Source organism: Abramis brama (genome assembly GCF_963993115.1).
Source record: "Abramis brama genome assembly, chromosome: 3".
NCBI classification, from domain to species: domain Eukaryota; kingdom Metazoa; phylum Chordata; class Actinopteri; order Cypriniformes; family Leuciscidae; genus Abramis; species Abramis brama.
Genome location: NC_139965.1, coordinates 30,293,558 through 30,312,130, shown reverse-complemented (window position 1 = coordinate 30,312,130; position 18,573 = coordinate 30,293,558). Strand labels below are relative to the sequence as shown.

At 39.0% G+C, this 18,573-nt stretch overlaps 1 protein-coding gene across 2 annotated transcripts in view; it reads left to right on the top strand.

The window, feature by feature from the left end:
- The window catches only part of tent4b (terminal nucleotidyltransferase 4B), a 31,001-nt gene that overhangs the window by 5,835 nt on the left and 6,593 nt on the right, over window positions 1–18,573 (top strand). For both annotated transcript variants that reach the window (XM_084110474.1, XM_084110473.1), the window contains exons 2-6: window positions 11,340–11,463; window positions 17,201–17,247; window positions 17,820–17,940; window positions 18,036–18,143; window positions 18,554–18,573. The exon at window positions 18,554–18,573 is cut by the window's right edge and continues 109 nt beyond it. In XM_084110474.1, coding sequence (XP_083966600.1) covers window positions 11,340–11,463; window positions 17,201–17,247; window positions 17,820–17,940; window positions 18,036–18,143; window positions 18,554–18,573 — 420 coding nt within the window. The remainder of the gene's footprint in view (window positions 1–11,339; window positions 11,464–17,200; window positions 17,248–17,819; window positions 17,941–18,035; window positions 18,144–18,553) is intronic.

Genomic DNA, 18,573 nt, shown 5'->3' with positions numbered 1-18,573 from the left:
AGCAATGTCACGTGAGCATAACCAGGATAGAGACATTAGTCTAAAATCTCTACCGGTTGACAAATTTCTACCAGTTTATCGTGTCTACCGGTATATCACCCACCCCTAGTGAGCACTAGCCATAAGTGGGATTATCGCTTACTGCTTTAACGTTTGTTAGCCAGAGGATTCTGCTCGCTATTACATGACCAAGCAAATTGTTTTCCTTCATAATGCAATGCAGCAGCAAAATAAAACTCATCAAAGGTTTGTAAAGGGTGTGTGAATTTAGTCTTTTCTAAAAGTGGGTCAGGTATGTCGCAAGATGTGTGCTCTCCTTCCACGTTTGTTGAGCTTCTGTTAAAGATAGGCTGCTGAATTAAAAATAAACTTGTTGGTTAAAAATATCCCCTTGGCTCAAAATAATGAGCTGGACTTTTGGTCTAGTTTGTACAGCATATGCACAGCACTGTATTTAACAATTAAGGGTTCAAAACAGGGTCTAAAACTAACTTTTTCCAAAGTGAAAATTAACAATTCTCTATTCCAATTTTGATACCACAGCTAAAACTACCAGCCTAATATAAATTTAAAACATTATTAAAGACAAGTAAACAGTCAGTATTAAAATAAGAACAAATAATCAAATTACAAGCAAAAGCACAAATAAGTACAATAGAACAAAGATACAAATGAATAAACAGTGCTTTCAGGGTTTTCAGGGTAGGTCTAACAGTAGTTTTCAGGTACAGAAATTTAATAAAGCAAGCAAATGTAAAATAACACTGCATAGTCTTCTTCACTGTATGAATTAAACGTGCTTATTAATTAATCCTTATTAAAGTTACAAAAGTTATTCAGTCAAGAGCAGTGAGTGATTTTATTTTTTTTCTTCTATGTCCTTTGTTGTTTGATTAACATTAAAAACACACACAGCAGCAGGATTATTAGGCTGCTGTCACTTTAAGAGTGAATGCACAAATCTAATATACTAATACACATATGCATTTACTTTCTCTACTGTTTACGTACACTTAAGACGTGACTGTTTACTAGGATACTCGCTATTTTTTGACATAATTGTGTAAATTTGTCCGTTCAAGTGCAAGAGGACGTGAAAGAGAGGTCAGCTTAGTATTCGCGCTGTATTAGTATTATGACTCGGCCTACTGGGCTTTCGAGTAAAGAAATGAGCCTCCTTTCACGTCTTCTTGTCAAGGCTTATACTTCCATGAAGATGAAGCGCTGGCCCGTCAGCTGTCCCGAGCGTCGGTCACGGTCCCATTGTTCACGTTCATTGTTAGAATTCATAAAAATGTTACCGGCCAGCTGGTCGGTGACACCATTTCATATACTCTCCTACGCCGATTTTTACTCGCATTTGTTAATTTTAGGCCCTGGTTTAAAACATGTTTATATCAAATGGGCTTCACAACTAAAATGCTTTCATTACAGTCCAAAACATGGGATGTGCCTTGTTCGAAGTGTACAGTGTTGATAAGACTACAGCTACAAAAATGCATGTGGCCTTTTTTATTGTTGTATAAATAATTTTTAGTTTGTGTTAAAAAGGGGAAAAAATATTTTGCTTATTTATTTCTGCATTTAAATATAATTAACATTGGTCGATCTCTAGTTTGGTTACATGTTCATGAGTATATTCATTACATGGATTATAATCTACCCTCATTCTACCTCACAATACTTTTTTCTTCCAATTTTAAGCTACACATTTTTATACACTATTGTTCAAAAGTTGTCCCACCAAGGCTGTAGTTGTCTTTTGCTGAATAAAAGAGGTTGGCCTACTTGCTTTCTACAAACTTTTGAGCTGTATTTGTAACTATGATTATCTGTGCTCTTAACTACCTGTTTAAGTAATTGTCAAAGGTCAGTTTTGTAATAAATAATTTGCCAATAGTATTGCATCTGATTGTGTCATGCGTTTGTGCCACGTGTGCTACCCCCACCCTAACCGGGGAATTCCCCCATTTTTAGACATGAATTTCAGGCCCTGAGAACTTCTGGTGGTGACATCCAGAAAGGAAAGACTAATAACAGCAGTCTTGATCTAAGCCCAAAAAAGTGATTTCAATCATCACCAACATGACACTGACAAGTCTTATTTTACCACAGAGACGCATTGTCACTCCAAAAACAAATGGGTACAACTTCCTTTCCTGGTGAAATATGTATAAATTAACACTGTCCATTGTTTGTTGAAGTCGCAATAAAACAGAAGTAGAGACGGATCTTTTGTTCCATATTGCAACCTACATCAGAGTGTAATGGATTAATGGAAAACAATGTAGTCCGGGCATTTGGTTCTTTGCACAGGTTGTTGATTGAATGTTGAGATGTGGGCTTTGGACTCAAAATTAAAGGAGATGAATGTGAGCTTAAAGGGGCGACGTTAAAGCAGACTAAATAATTGAATTCCGGCATACGTTAGTGGACAGAAGTCTGTCGTTTTCATTGGAAGGTCCAGTTATGGGGTACACACACAAAAAAAATTATTTTAAAGAAATGAAACCTCTGGACAGAATTGTTCACATTTAGGTCAGTAAACATGCATTTAGAAAATTATGTCATGCCAACTTTGCAAACATTTGGATCAGTTAATTTTTAAATGAACCTGTTTAAGGTTTTTGCTGTCAGCAAAGAGATTTTATTGGGGCTTTTAAAATATATTTCCTCTTAAAAGTAAATGAGGATGATTGTGTGATCTCAGTATGTGTCGTGTGAGTCAGCAGTGAAAATTCTGTTTTGTGTTACATGAAGGGTTTCTTATAGTGACAGAGTCTGCTCTCTGATTGGCTGACAGTACCAAGAGTAAACTACACGCTGCTTGTGCTCTATTGGAGGACACAACAGGCTGCAGTGGAGAATTGAAACTGATCTGAACAGCTTATTCTGTGAAACGAAACTCAGACTGTGTGTGTAATCTGTTTCCCACAACCAGGGTGGACGACTCTGTGGTCAAATGTTCTTTTCGAACTGTGAAACAGCCTGCTGAGAATTATTTTACTGCAGTTGGATTGAGTGCTTTAAAAATGTTCAACTCTTCATTTGTTTTACATTTGATCAGTCTTGGTTTGTCAGCTTCTGCTAACTCTTGTCCATTTGTGTTTTGTAACTGTTTTTAAAGCTGATATGGTGAGACCAAGAGCTCATTCAGGCCCTGTTTCCATTCTTGCTCTCAGTTCTGTTGTTAGACTGTACTTGTGTGTTTTTTTTTCCACAGAAGTGAAACTCACACTTCTATCTAGCCATGATGAAACAAAGCACGCTTTGCAAGCACACACCCATATGCAAATATATACTCAGATGAACTTTGAATAAGCCTGAAATGCATATAAACACACAAACTTGTATTCTAAATCCATTACTAATTTGTTATAAATGGAAATGTGTGTTCTTGTTTAATGATTCTATGAAAGTTTGTAGGCCTATGTATTTTGGGATAATTTTGTAATATTGTCTGACTTTGTCTTTTCACCACTACATCATCACTGAAGCTGTAGACGCGCAAAATTATTCACACTTGAAGCGTTTTGTACAGTGTCACAGCAGCAGCGAGATAGGCTACCTGTCTGTGTATTACATAATAACTAAAAAGAAAGTTTATATATCATATTTTCTGTCTGGTTTACTTTAGTTTTTTTTATAATACACCATACATTCACCCAAACTGAATAATTAAAAACAAGTTTATATGGGAAAATCTTCTATAAATATTTTTAATTATTTTCTATTTTAATTTTATTTTCTGACATACTCCAATCCTTGTTAAAACACACTAGACATGCTTATTCTGTGCATTTTGAGCACTTTTTGTGGGAAATCATATTTATTTTGTCCATCAAAAGTGTGCTTTCACTTTAGTTGAATAAAAGTGAAAGCACACTGTTCGATTGCATTCAGCGCAGCAACAATAGACTCTGCGCTTCACTGGACCCCGCTTCACTGCTTCACCCCGCTTCACTGCTGCTCACGCGACGCTCCTGCTCCCGGTGTGAATGCAATCGGAAAAATATGCGCTGCTCACGCTTGCGGTGTGAAACGGCCGTTTAACTGCTAGCTACTTCTTGACGTTCTACTGTAACCGAATACTACAGGAGAATAGCCGATTTGGCCTAGTTGATAATACGTGACAGATTAGATAAATCTTTAATGCAAGTGCAAGTAGGCAGACACCGATTGAGTGCGTGACCATGCACTCGCACAAATGTGACCACGTCAGATTTTAACTCGCACATTCTCAAATTTTTTTTGCATATGTCGACAATTTTGGTCGTAGTCTGGAGCCCTGAAAACGAACTTTTATTGCAAGATTTCTAGCAAATATAAAAAAACTTTACTTTTTTAAAAAAAACAAAAAAAATTGTATATGTTCAAGGGAGGGGTGCCCAATCCTGCTCCTGCCAATCGACTGTCCTGCACAGTTCATCTCCAACCCTAATCAAACATTGGGCACCTCTGGTGTAGGGCATCCCTTTGCGGCCAATACAGCATCAATTAGTTTTGGGAATGGCCAGAGAGATTCCTCTTCCAGAACAGTGGACAGGTCACTGTGATGCTGGTGGAGGAAAACATTTTTTTTGACTTTTGCTCTACCAAAATACCCCACAGTGTCTCAAAAATATTCAGATCTGGTGACTGTGCAGGCCATGGGATGTGTTCAACTTCACTTTCATGTTCATCAAACCATTGTCACAAGTCTTGCTATGTGTATTGCTACGTTATCATGCCAATACAAGGCAACCCCTTCAGAGTACAATGTTTGAACCATTAGGTGCACATGGTCCTCCAGAATGGTTTGTTAGTCCTTGGCAGTGTAGCACAGTAGGGAATGCCATGATATTGCAGCCCAAGCCATGACTGACCCACCCTTGTGCTTCACTCACTGGGCAAGCAACAGTCCGGGTGTTAAAGGGTTGGTTCCCCCAAAAATGAAAATTCTGTCAGTAATTACTCACCCTCATGTTGTTCCAGCCCCGTAAGACTTTCGTTCATCTTCAGAACACAAATTAAGATATTTTTGATGAAATCTGAGAGCTGGCTCACTCCTTCATAGGCTGCTAGGTAATCAATATCTGCCATCCCAGAAAAGTTAGTAAAGACATTAAAATAGTTTGTGATTACAGTGGCTCAACCTTAAGTTTATGAAGCGACGAGAATACTTTTTGTGCGCAAATTTAAACAAAAATCTACAGGCTAAAGAACACTTGCACAACATACTTTTGCCTATGGTTTTAACAAAAATACCATAGCAAAAACTATATTATAATAATATTAATATAATTCTATATTATATAGGGGTACAATGGATCTGTTGATCCGTGATCCACAAACACCAAATTGATTACTCTTTCGTGTCTCCTTGCGCTTGAACAGTCACATACACACAATTACATGTTAAAATACCCGTCTCGGCAAGGACTCTCATAAACGTAGTCAGTTATGTCTTAAGTGAACGTACATCTGATGTGTATCATTATATTGGATCCGTGCATTAGCTTAGTGTAAAGTGGTCTAAGTAATAAATAAAAAGCAAAGTTACATTAACAACCCCAACCCACCCAATTTTTTTGCTGATCTTAACTATTGGGGAAAATGACGGTAAAACCGTTTATCGGTCGATCTTTACTCGAGACAAACCCGACTCCGTTTACAAGGATATTTTGACAATTTTGTGTGCATTTGTCCGTTCAAGTGCAAGAAGACGCGAAAGAGAACTCTCTTCAGTTTTTACGCACTCTATGAGAGGCGTCTGTGTCTGTGGAGTCATCAGCGTGCGTCTGCAGTGGGTGTGTTCGTGTTGCAGTGGTGGCCAGATCTGATGAATGCTGTCAGACTGCCTCTGTAGAGTGTCATGCTAAGGGCAGAACTTTCTCATGCAGTTTTGTTTCACCATCACGATCAGACAAATGCGTTTAGACACCGATTGGACCCCGAGAGACTTGTGTGTGTCTCTGTTGGTGTTTATGCTCAAAGCTTTGCATGACTTGTTTGTTTGTGCAACTTGGGTGACTGGTGGTACTAAGAAATGTAACCGATTCTTTCATTTGAAATGGAAATCATTGCATAGTTTTTGAACAATTCCCAGCATTTTTGATGAGTGAGTCTCATTCTTAAGTAATAAGATGCCTAGGATTCCCAGAGTGCAAATTGTTCTTCAGGGCATGAAAAATGTCTGGGCAGATGACTTGGGTAAGCCTTTTAATTCTCATACTCTTTAGAGTACGAAATTTAGTTTGGCAGCTCTAGTTGAACGTAAGGGATGCTGGGATTAAAAGGTTATCTGAACACCTTGTTCTGCACTAAAGATGTAACAAATTAAATGTGGCCCACTAACATTCCCTTGGTGTTAAATGTGGAAGAGAGACTGGATTGTAGGGCTGGTCGTTTTTTTTCTTTTTTAATTATTTTTTAATTGAGAAATTACGGTTTTGAATAGAAATGTTAGCAAATGTTACAATTAGTCATGTTGACAATACTGCAATGATAACAGATAAGAGAAGAAAATAATCCGACCACATGATGATTAACTAGATTAACCGCTTTCGTGTGATGTGCTCTATGAACGTAGAACACATCACTAGTCTTAAGCGGCTGTTCATACAGAATGTGTTATTGAGTTGAAAATTAAGAGTTGAAAACAATTAATACATTGTTTAAAATAATACCTTTTTCGCTAACTGTGATTTTGTATATGCACATTTCTGAAATGCATAACTTACTGTTACGCCGGTTTCACACTGCACGCGTTAGCAGAGCGGAGGCAGCGCAGAAGCAGTGCGTATGGTGAGCGGGAGCAGCACACGCCTGTTTTTGCTTTCACACTATCAGCGTTTGTCGTGCGGAGCTGAACCGCGGCTTGTGTACTTTGACAGATTTTGTATATTTTTTTGAATACATAAATATTGATAGGTAATTGATACCTGAATTATTTATTATTATATATTATCTGCATATTTATTACATATTATTTAGCACTCATCTCCATGAAAAGCAATCTGCAAAAGAGAAAAACTTTATGAAATAATTAAGATTGTTGAAATATCTGATACACATCTAATTTACAAACATTACCCATCATAAACATCTTCAAGGAACACTCCACAGTTTTTTCATATTAAACTATGTTATTCCCTTAACTAAGATGAGTTGATACATACCTCTCTCGTTTCAGTGCGTGCACTCAATCGCTCTGGCGCGCGGCGACACTTTGATAGCACTTAGCTTAGCCCAGTTCATTCATTAGGGACCAAACAGAGATGAAGTTAGAAGCAACCAAACACCTCCACGTTTTCCCTATTTAAATACAGTTACACGAGTAGTTACACGACCAAGTATGGTGACACAAAGTAAAACGTGGTGCTTTTCTAAGCGGGTAAAAAGGATAACCAATAATGTATGGCGGAATAGCACTTGGGAGCACTTTGACTCGGCGCAGTAAAAAGTCACACCTGAAAAATCCTCTCCCTCTCACTTCTGTCATTAGAACCAACGTGACTTTTTACTGCGCCACGTCGAAGTGCTCCCAGTGCTATTCCGCCATACATTATAGTTATCCTTTAGAACTGGGCTAAGCTAAGTGCTATCAAAGTGTCGCCGCGCACCAGAGCGATTGAGTGCACGCACTGAGACGAGAGAGATATGTATCAACTCGTCTTAGTTAAGGGAATAACATAGTTTAATATGAAAAAACGGTGGAGTGTTCCTTTAAAGATAATTCATAAATGTCTGTAATAACCATAGACTGTAAAAAATAGGTAATAACAAACAGCAAAGTTCTTAAATGGACACTTCACCCATTTGCATTAATCTTTGTATCGTTAGAAACCCAGTCATATTTTTGAATGGTTGTGCATTATTCCCTCATTTTCCCCTGAGACGGGAGAAATACGGATTTCAGTGTTTCAGTTCCTGCTTATAATGTAAAAATCGTCATTTTGCGTCATTCTAAGCAGGAAGTCCCATATCTTTGTAGAGGGGTTGAGACTACAAACAGGGGGTGGGACCCACTCACGCTACACATACATAATTAAATTAATCTGTAACTTAAGCTAAACTGGCAGTATAAATTGTTTAAACTTGTTTTTGTAGTTCGGGCAAAAAGTTTGTTTTTGGACATTTGTTTTCTTTTTAAATTGCTGAAGGTCATTTGATTGAACGTTTAAAACGCAATAAATATCATCAGTGCACTTTTTGGGTAAAACTGCGGTGTGTTTGGCCATGATCAATGCCATGTCACTTTAATTCAGCGTGAGCGGCATGATCACTGCTGCTTCTGCTCTGCTCCTGCATTGAAATGATGTGTATTGTGAAAAGCGCTATACAAATAATAGGGGTGTCAAAATTGATCGTTTCTACGATGCATCGCGATGCAGACGAGGACGATTCGGTATCGGTTCAGTAATAGACCATAACCGATTATAATGTACTGACGCTTTTCTGACGTCATTTGTCGCGTACGTGCTTTGTCGCGGTAGCATTCAATGACAGAGGGAGGTGAGACGCGAGTGCGAGTGATTAAAAATGCTCCAACTACTTTAAAAGCCTACATCTGGGCACGTTTCGGCTTTTATGAACAACCTGGTAAGCACGACCTGCAGAAGACACGCGCTGTGTGTGCTCATGTCACGCACAAACAGAATATGCAGGAGGTAATACCACTAACGGTACGTTCACACGGGTCGTCAGCGTCAACGCTTGACGGAAGGCGTGGCTGAAGTTTGGCACTGACGCCATGGTCATAGCAGCGTCAGCCAATGAAATTAGACAGGAACTCAACAACAAGCTTCATTGTCATTCAATGGTCATAAAGGACCGGGTGATTGCCCACCGTAATAATTAGTTTCTCCTCCATTTTAAAATTTATCCTCAGTTTGCTGCTCTTGAACAGGATGAACGTGATTGGCTGCCGCCTGGCTACTGTATTTGCATAGAGCGATCTGATTGGCTGACGCTTCCGTCGGCGGCGCTTCACTGGCGTTGCTCGCGGCAGAAGTTGAAAAATTCTCAACTTCTGCCGCGAGCAACGCCAGTGAAGCGCCGCCGACGGATCCACAATTCTTTTCGGCAACGCTTGACGTCACCCATTCAAAGTCAATGGGAAGCGCTGACGCTGACGCCCCGTGTGAATGTACCGTAACTAACTTGATAAACCACGTTAGCCGTTTTCACCCCGAGCTGTTAACGGCAGAGTCTGACTGCTTTAGAGATGCGCGGATGAGCTCCAACGCCGAATCCGCAGCCAAAAATAAATCATCCACCCGCCCCAATAATTTTCTCTGATTTAAGTATCCACCCGATGGTCAAATTACAATTAATAAGGCTGATTTATACTTCTGCGTCGGACCGTCACCTTCAACAGCGGACTCGGCGACGGTTGATGCGCGCATCTTTAATGGTAACATAATACATTAATGATTAATGAGCGCTGCTTTTAAATGAGCATTTCTTTAAAACAAAATTTATTTGACAGATTTTCCTTTTCTTACTGGCATAAACAAGCTTTGCTCCCTTGAAACTTAAGCTGGAATGTCACTGTTTCTGTCACTGCGACTTCCCGAACAGGCGAGCACACACACGCGCGCACACATCACTTTTGAAGAGAAATTTAAAATTGAAGATGCGGTGCATCACGATGCATTGTGATATCGAATTGAACTGAATCGATTACATGATAATCGTAATCGAACCGAACCGTGAGACCAGTGTAGGTTCACACCCCTAACAAATAAATGTGAATTGAATTTAATTGAAAATAATGAGATGCTGGCAGTGGAATGGGGGAAAAAAGCAGTTATTAGACGTGACGTTTTTTATTTTTTTATTTTTTTAACTTGAGCACCGTTTTTAGAATGCCGGGTGAGATGCTGCAAAAGAGGCGAGACACGAGAACAGCCAAACGTCCTTGCCGCCATGCATAAGAACAATTGAAAAGCTGTGCAATGGAATGCAAAAAAACTGTAAAGAACTACTACTGTATGTTTGATGTTTCATGTTTGCATGATGTGACAGGCTGAAAGGAGTTACGTTTTTACAAAACATTTGCTGTCATAATAGCCTATTACTTGTGTTATACTTTGTCATTTTGAATTTGATTTGCTTTGACTTTTTGGGCTGACCTCTAAAATGCAAAACTTTTCTTATTTTATATTATTTCTGAGTATATATTATGTTTAAGATAAGTTTGTACAATATTTGCCTCCCATATTTCATTCATATTTTCTGCAAACATTTAACAAACAAGTCTTTTTTTTTTTCAACAAAATTTGTTTTACATTTACACCATTTTGATCACTTCAAGTGTTGTGCGCTTGGAATATAACTTTTTTTTTAAGCAGATTGTTAATAAAGAGAATGTTACTTGAATATTGTAGTTGCGTTTTTAAGTTGACTAGTTAAACATAAATAACAAAAATTGTTAATCGGTCAATCGTTCTGAAAAATATTGAGTTTTTTTTTTTTTTTTTTTTTGCCATATCGCCCAGCCCTACTGGATTGTGAAAGAACAATATATTTAATGTTAGGCCACTCTAGCAGTTAGCAAATACAGAAATAACCAATGCAGAACGTTCATTTAGTGTAGGTGTAATTGCAGTGTCCACACAGATTCTATGTTCAACCTCAGGAGGAAAGACTTCAGTTCTTAGGAGAAGCCACACGTAGAGCAAGTCACTTACTTCAAGTCAATTCACTCTGCCATCTTGGTAACGTTCCAGGGTAGTGTCTGTGTCAGAATACTACATTTAAGCATTCAGGTTGAAATGAACTTGGTTCAGATTATTAGAGATGTGTAATAAAGAGGCGTCACCTAGATAGTAGCTACACTCTCCCTCTTCCTGACTCAGAAGCCTCACTAGCTCTCCCTGCTGTTATAACCTGTCTTTGAATATTTACTTACCTGTAGCTAGGGTGTGAATTTGTTTCTTTGTTCTTCTGTCACCCTTCTTCAGTTATGTCATTAATAAATTACATTTTAAAATATATTAAAATAGAAAACGTATATTTTAAATTGTACATTTATTTCACAATGAGCATAGGCACCCAAGTAGTTTAGGTGTATTTAACCTAGTGAAACAAAAAAACATTGTATGCATACTATTGGTTGTGTAATGTCTTATTCTTTCTTTATTGTTATTGTATGACACTCACAACAGCTCAGGTCATCAGAAACCAGGTTTATTATGAAACACCAGGTTTATCATTTATCATCGCCTGGTACTGTGCTGCTAAATCATTTTATTATAGTATTTGTGTTACACATTAAATGACTTTATTGCTAATAATGCAATTACTCATTGAGGAACTAGATTATGTAATATTTTATTTTTCTTTCTCTCCAGGCTGCATGAAGAGATAAAGGACTTTTATGATTACATTTCTCCTCGTCCAGAGGAGGAGCACATGAGGCTGGAGGTGGTGGCCAGGATCCAGAGGGTCATCAAGGACTTGTGGCCAAATGCCGAGGTTTGTGTTACTCACACACACGTTTTAGTTAAACTGATTGTTTTCTTGAGGTTTATGTAATTCATATTCTGGATATTTGGACAATTAGGCACAATCAATATGGTATCTGCCATGAATGCATTAATACGAACATAAATATAAACACTTGCCTACTTTCAAGTTTCCAGTTGACCGTTTAAATATCAAACACCATGTGTGGGTTTATTCTTGTGATAGTTCACCATTACACCGATGTCATGGACATGCAGAGGTCTAAATATAAAGCCCTGGGGGACTCCATTTCTAAGTTGTGACTGGAACCCATCAGAAATATAAGAAATAATCTTCTCAGTTCACCATTTAACAGTGATTTTGCTTTATATAATTTTTTTACAGTTTGCATTGTTTAGTCCAGCCATATTGAATTTGTTGGTGCTCAGTGTTGGGAAGGTTACTTTGGAAATGTCATGGGTTACAGATTACAAATTACTTTTTGATTATTTTTTTTTTGTGATTATTCAACACTGAAATGCATTTTTATCATTCACCATGGTGGCAACTCTCAGACAGGTTGTAGCCTAAAGCTTTCAGTGGCAATGTGGATTGATGTAATTGGCAGACGTGATGCGCTTCAAATTAAAACGAGAACCAATCAAAGGCATCAGAATAGCATCATTTTACTAAACGGCCTTTAAATGGCAAGAGGCATTGTGCAAATCAAAAACAGGCAAATATTCAAATTAATATTCAACATATTCTAGCTTTTTACAGAAAATATTCAGATGTAATCTTTAACCTTTTCATAAGTAACTAATTTAATTACACATTTTTTCTCAGTACCTGTAAATGATTACAGTTACATTTACTTTGTAATTAAATTGTGTAACTCTGTTACATGTAACTAGTTACTCCCCAACACTGTTGGTGCTTAATCATCTTTTTTCTTTCAGTTAGACGATTATGTCAGGTCAATACGCCAGCTGGAGTTTTAAAGACAGCTTCTTAATGTTTTCTAGCAGTGAAAGAAATATGCCTAATGGGTGTTGAATGTAAAATAAAGAAAAGACACATGACATGGAAATTTAAACTGTACAGAATCCGCTAAAAGAATAGCACAGCTAAATCAACAGAATCAGAATCAGTAAGAGCTTTATTGTCAAGTATGTTTACACATACAAGGAAATAAATATGATTATAAATAGTGGCCAATGGGGGCATTTAAAGGGCCAGCAGTGACCCTTTAGCACATTCCAGAAGTGGCAGGACCCTCTGTTGCTAAAATGTATTTTTAAAATGCATGGATAATGGACTGAAAAATGAATGTATCTATATGAAGAAGTCTTTTGCTTGCTCAAAAATAATGATCTGAAAAATAAAGGTCTGATTTGACCTTTGTGTTTTGAAAAAAGCCTAGTTTTATTTCTGGTGGTAACTGTTTTTATATATTTAGCTTAGAGTGCAGGGTAATGTTTCATGGCAACATAATCTGTGTAATAACATAAGATTGCATGTTTTTAGCCATATGAGGGCAAATTGGTAGAAAAGTAACCAAAGCACTTGTAACTATGACATGCGTTTTATCAAAGTATGTCTGATTTCTTCAGGTTCATGCTTATATTGGATCTCACAGTGCTGTTTGTCTTCATGCACCGATTAAGGAAACAGAATTAGCATCTTTTCCTCAGTGCCAGTGTCTGGTTGCTTGTGTAATTTGGGAATGCATATTGTCAGACATTCTATCTTATAAAAAGTGAATTTCTCCTGTGAGCTGATATAAGTGCACAGGCTAACAGCTACTAATGGTTAGTACTAAATATAAATTATTCTTAATCACCCTCTCAATATTACCTAAAGGATGTGAAGTCTGTGTAAGAAGATTGAGTATTTAACTGTGCAAGGAGAGGCTTAACCTGCTATTTTTGAACCACATACATGTCATTAAGTCCCTGTGTGTATGAAACACAGGTTGTTGAATTCTTGTCCTTAACCCTTAAACAGGCAACGTGCACAACATGATACATACACTTTAGTCTCTTGTAGAAGGCATGAGAAAAAAAAAATACATCCAAATTCTGTTATCATTATCATAGATGAGTATGTGGGTCACAAGACTTGGTTCAAATTTTCTGTGCTTGTTTTGTCAGTTTGAACTAAAGCCAACATGTCCGCCAATAGCGCTGGACATTCTGACTTTGTAGAAAGTAGGCATCTATTTTCTTTTCTTTCTTTTTTTAGCAAAAAAATGCTAAACAACTGCTAATATTAATTGCTAACATTGTCTTAAAGTCCCCCTGTAGTCAATAATTAAAAACTTAAAACTCATCTTTGATCTCCAAAATTACATTTAAAAGTTTTTTTTCCTTGAAAAAAATTCTTCATGCCTTAAAATAGCTTGAATGTAACTCTAAACCCTTGCCTCATTTAGTATAGACGGTTCTATGAATATGCAAATTAGCCCCGCCTCCACTCACAGGTAGTTTGTGACGTCAGAAACACCAGTGATTTCAAACCGCGTTTTTGAGACTGTCTTTGGTTCACTGCAGTTCCCTTTCAGTCAGTCACTACGAGTTACGTCAGTGAATGACGAAAAGGGGGGTTTCGCTTAGAAGCCTGTCACCTTCGAGTTCTAGAAAAGGAGCCAATGGCAAAACAATGCCATGGGTCTGCAAAGCACTTGTAGCTATGACATGCATTTTATCAAAGTATGTCTGATTTCTTCAGGTTCATCAGAATTTGCATAGCGCAACTCTGCCCCACCGCGTGGGTATAAAAGGAGCTGCGTGGCAATCTTGCATTATGTTTTTGCTTCAGAGCCAAGAGCATTCTTCACTCCTCTGCAAGCCTTTCTGAGTTCTATTACTACGAGACGAGCGACTCTTCAGTGCTGTTGGTGTTACGGCATGTTCCTCGTCTGTGCAGTGATCTGCCAACAGTGTGTGTGTTTCTCCCTGGGCGCTTCAACACACTGAGCTTTTTCTCTCCTCTCTAAAAGAGCTGCACATGGCACGTCTTTTTAAAGATGACTCGCCCGTGTATTTCTGGGTGCGGTAGACAGGTTTTGTCTAGATCTCCTCAGACCACACCCCCCTCTTGCACATTGCAACCCGTGAGGTTGCCGGATGATGTCGTGGGCCAGTCTTCGGGCGGGCCTCGCGTTTCATTCGGCAGTCCAGAAGACGACACTGTCTATCACTGTATCACAAGGTGGGCTAGAGTCTTCTGAGGCTTGGCTGTGCTGCCTCCTTCGGGTGTGCCAGCATTGCCCGAGTCTGATCCAGAGTTGACTGCCATGCTTTCCTGGGCAGCTACGAGCATCGGGCTAGAGCGGAACCCTCCGCCCTGTCCTGAGCGCTCAAGGCTGGACGATTGGTTTTTGGGGGCGGTGAGTGCTGACACCCGTGAGCACCTGCCCCCCAATACCTTTCTTCCCGGAGGTGCATGAAGAGGTCATGAGGTCCTGGAAGTCTCCTTTGACTTCCCGTGATCGTTCAGTGACCTCTTCCGCCTTCTCTACCCTCGACGGGGCGGCGGCCAATGGGTACACTGGGGTCCCCCCGGTGGAGGTAGTCGCAGGAAGGCCCCTCACGCTCCGCCTCCCACGTCTGGGCCAGTCATTCCGCCTAGCTGCCCCATCGTGGGTACGTCTGTGGTTCACATGACCCCACTGGTTCGGTTTTTGGACTCACCCGTCTGGGCCTTCGGGTCAACTGGGAAAAGAGCAAACTCTCCCCCGTGCAGAGGATCTCTTTTCTCGGTATGGAAATCGACTCGGTCGCCATGTATGCGCAGCTTACGAGTGAGCGCATGCAGTCACTGCTAAATTTGGCATGCCAATTGCCTCGAGTTGCTGGCAGTACGTTTGGCTCTGCACCGTTTTCAAACGTTGGTCAAGGACCAACACGTACTAGTCCGTTCAGACAGCATGGCGACAGTAGCGTACATCAACCGACAAGGTGGTCTGTGCTCCTGCCTTATGTCGCAACTCACCCGCCATCTCCTCTTATGGAGTCAGAAGCATCTGAGGTCGCTTCGAGCCATTTACATTCCAGGAGAGCTGAATCGTGCAGCGGACGAGCTCACATGATTTCGGCCACATCCCGGGAAATGGAGACTCCATCCCCAGACAGTTCAGCTGATTTGGGAACAGTTCGAGCTCAGACTTGCGCAGGGCACTGGTAGAAAGCCGCTGTGGCGTCAATGACACGCTGTATTAGTCCGTTATATTTGATTATTAAATAATGAACATAGCTTTTTGAGCTGCATTTGCAGACCGTCATACTGTTGGCTATATGCCACTGCAGTGGACGCAAATTGCAGTATTAAGGCTAACGATTAATTGATCGTTAATTGAAACGACGATCGATCATGGGAATTTGTGAAAATTGACATCCCTAATATTTACATATATTTACTAATATTTATAACAACATTTATAAACTTGATTTTTAAGCTCATTTTAGGATAGAACAGGGGTGAAAATTATATGTTGTATCATCAATTACATTTATATGACTGATTAGGGATGGAGCTAAACCCTGCAAGACAGTGGACCTCAAGGGCTAGATTTGCCCACTCTTGAGGTTGAAAACGAGACAGTTCAGCAGTGAAAAAATACAAGAAATGTGTATGACTGAATTTTAGGACACTGTACTGTCATACATGCAGTGTATTTTGCACATTATATTTATTTATTTATTGATTGATTGATGTATAAAATAAATCAAAGGAGAATTGATGACTTTGGCCTTTTTTATACCCTAATAGGGCAACATATCCTGGGAGATACAACTCATAAAATCCAAACTACATCAAATATTTCAAAAATTCTTTTGGATATGTTTTACTTAAGTCCAGATGATATAAAACGTGACATGAAATAATTTTTTTGATGATCATTTTCCACACTTGCCTGTTTTAGGGTTAATTATTTATGCTTAGCTCAAATGTGCTGTATATATATATTTTTTGACTGAACTAAAGCATAAAAATACCATATGTTTCCTGATATTTAGGAAACATGCCAAAATACAGTTCTACAGCAAGTTATTCCACTTTGAAATGTGCATTCTGTGTCGGAATGTCTGTTTTTGTTTTGGTCTGTGTGATCCCACCCACTGCCTATTTACCTAATAGTATTTCGATACCCCAGGTGGCCAGTTGGTGGAAAACACAGCATATTGCAGCCATGGAAGCCAGCGAACAAACTGGGTCAGTGATCGCAGATTCTACCCGACCTAAAAAGCCTCTGCATCAATCTAAAAAGCTCTAAGACCAGAGGCATATTAAAACGCAGATAAAACTTAGTGTAAGGCTTTTTGCCTTCCATTGTCAATTGCGCTCGTCCCTGTTGCGTCCTCAATCTGGCAACCCGCGTGAGCATTGAGTCTGAGGAGGAGGGGGTGGGGGAAACAACTCTCCAATATTTTGAATTTGGACTGCAGTACCCATTTCAACCGCTAGCTGTCAATATTACATACTGCACCTTTTAAGGTGTTGAGAACATTGTACCATAGGCTTGCATAGCATGTAACTGTCAACATATATTCATGCATCTGAGTTCACATCTTTCTCACCCGTTTCAGTCCTTGTGTGTATTTTGCAAATAATTACATTGTGCACTCAGACAGAAACTCTGATTTGCATGTTTAGATTTTAAAACTTTTTTTTATTATCAGTTTTAAATATGAACACAGGATGTTTGTTGGGTTCTTGTTGGGGAAGACTGAGTTGAACCTCTTTTCCTATTTTCTGATTGCAGGTTGAAGTGTTTGGCAGCTTCAGCACAGGCTTGTATTTACCTACAAGGTAATGTTATGATTTTTTCACTGAGCACAATATTCTTATGGTATCTTGCATGGTCTTGTATGTACAACTGTTTTGTGGTTTGAATTAAACTAAAGTTTAAGAATTTTTGTAATTGTGTATTATACAAGTATGACGTGTAGATGTATGTGTATTTGAACTTTTTGTGTTTGCATGGAGGGATTAAGATTTGTAATTTTAGCTCTGCTTATCCTGTATCTGTGTGCATTTTTTGTGAGAGCCAATCTCATGTCACACACCAGTACTGCATTTATACAACACCTGGATTACTGAACTGTGGCTTAGTGGAATAAATCTGTCTGTGCCAACACACACGTGTTCTAGTTGCTGAAGCAGTGGAGTTTAGCACTCAGTTATGTGACGTCAGTAAATTCTTAACATACTTAGGAGCACTTAGATCATTTTATTTATTTATTAAAAGCCATCAAACTTTTCCCAAAACATCAATACACAGATTCATCTTTTACTGGATTATTTATTTCTTAAGAGGAGAATGATTTAGGTTAGCTTTTTTTAAAACTTTCTCTCCTCTGTATCCTCTCTCTTTATATCAGTGATATAGACTTGGTGGTTTTTGGTCACTGGGAGACTTTACCTCTTTGGACTCTGGAAGAGGCGCTACGCAAGAGACAAGTGGCAGATGAAAACTCTGTCAAAGTCTTGGATAAAGCAACGGTACGAGCATTGCCGTGTGTCATACATGTGTGTTGGGTGTTTTTTGGCATCTGTCAGACATCCCTGCTTGTCTTTAATGCTCTGTGTGTCTGTAGGTCCCCATCATTAAACTGACAGATGCACACACAGAGGTAAAAGTGGACATCAGCTTTAATGTACAGAGTGGTGTAAAAGCTGCAAACCTCATTAAGGACTTCAAACAGGTAAGAGTGAGTGTGTGTGTGTGTGTCTATATGTATGTGTGTCTATATGTGTGTGTGTGTGTGTGTGTATATTTATTATATTTATTTTTATTTTATTTTTTTACACCACGGTCCCACAAATTCAACATTACCACCACTAAGTGGGGTAATATTGATGTATTTCATGTGGTAGAATAAAACGTGAAAGTGTCTTGAGCTTGTTCACCGCAGACCTTATTTCAGCCATTTAACCAAAACCCCATTCATAAAACCCATTGACTTTGTCAATGGAACCGGGCCTACAAAGTGATGTCATGCCTGCACCACTCTATTGGCTCTCCCAAACATGTTCTGACTTGTGTGTATTTGTGTGTGTGTGTGTGTGTGTGTGTGTGTGTGTGTGTGTGTGTGTGTGTGTGTGTGTGTTTCAGCAATATCCTGTGTTACCCTA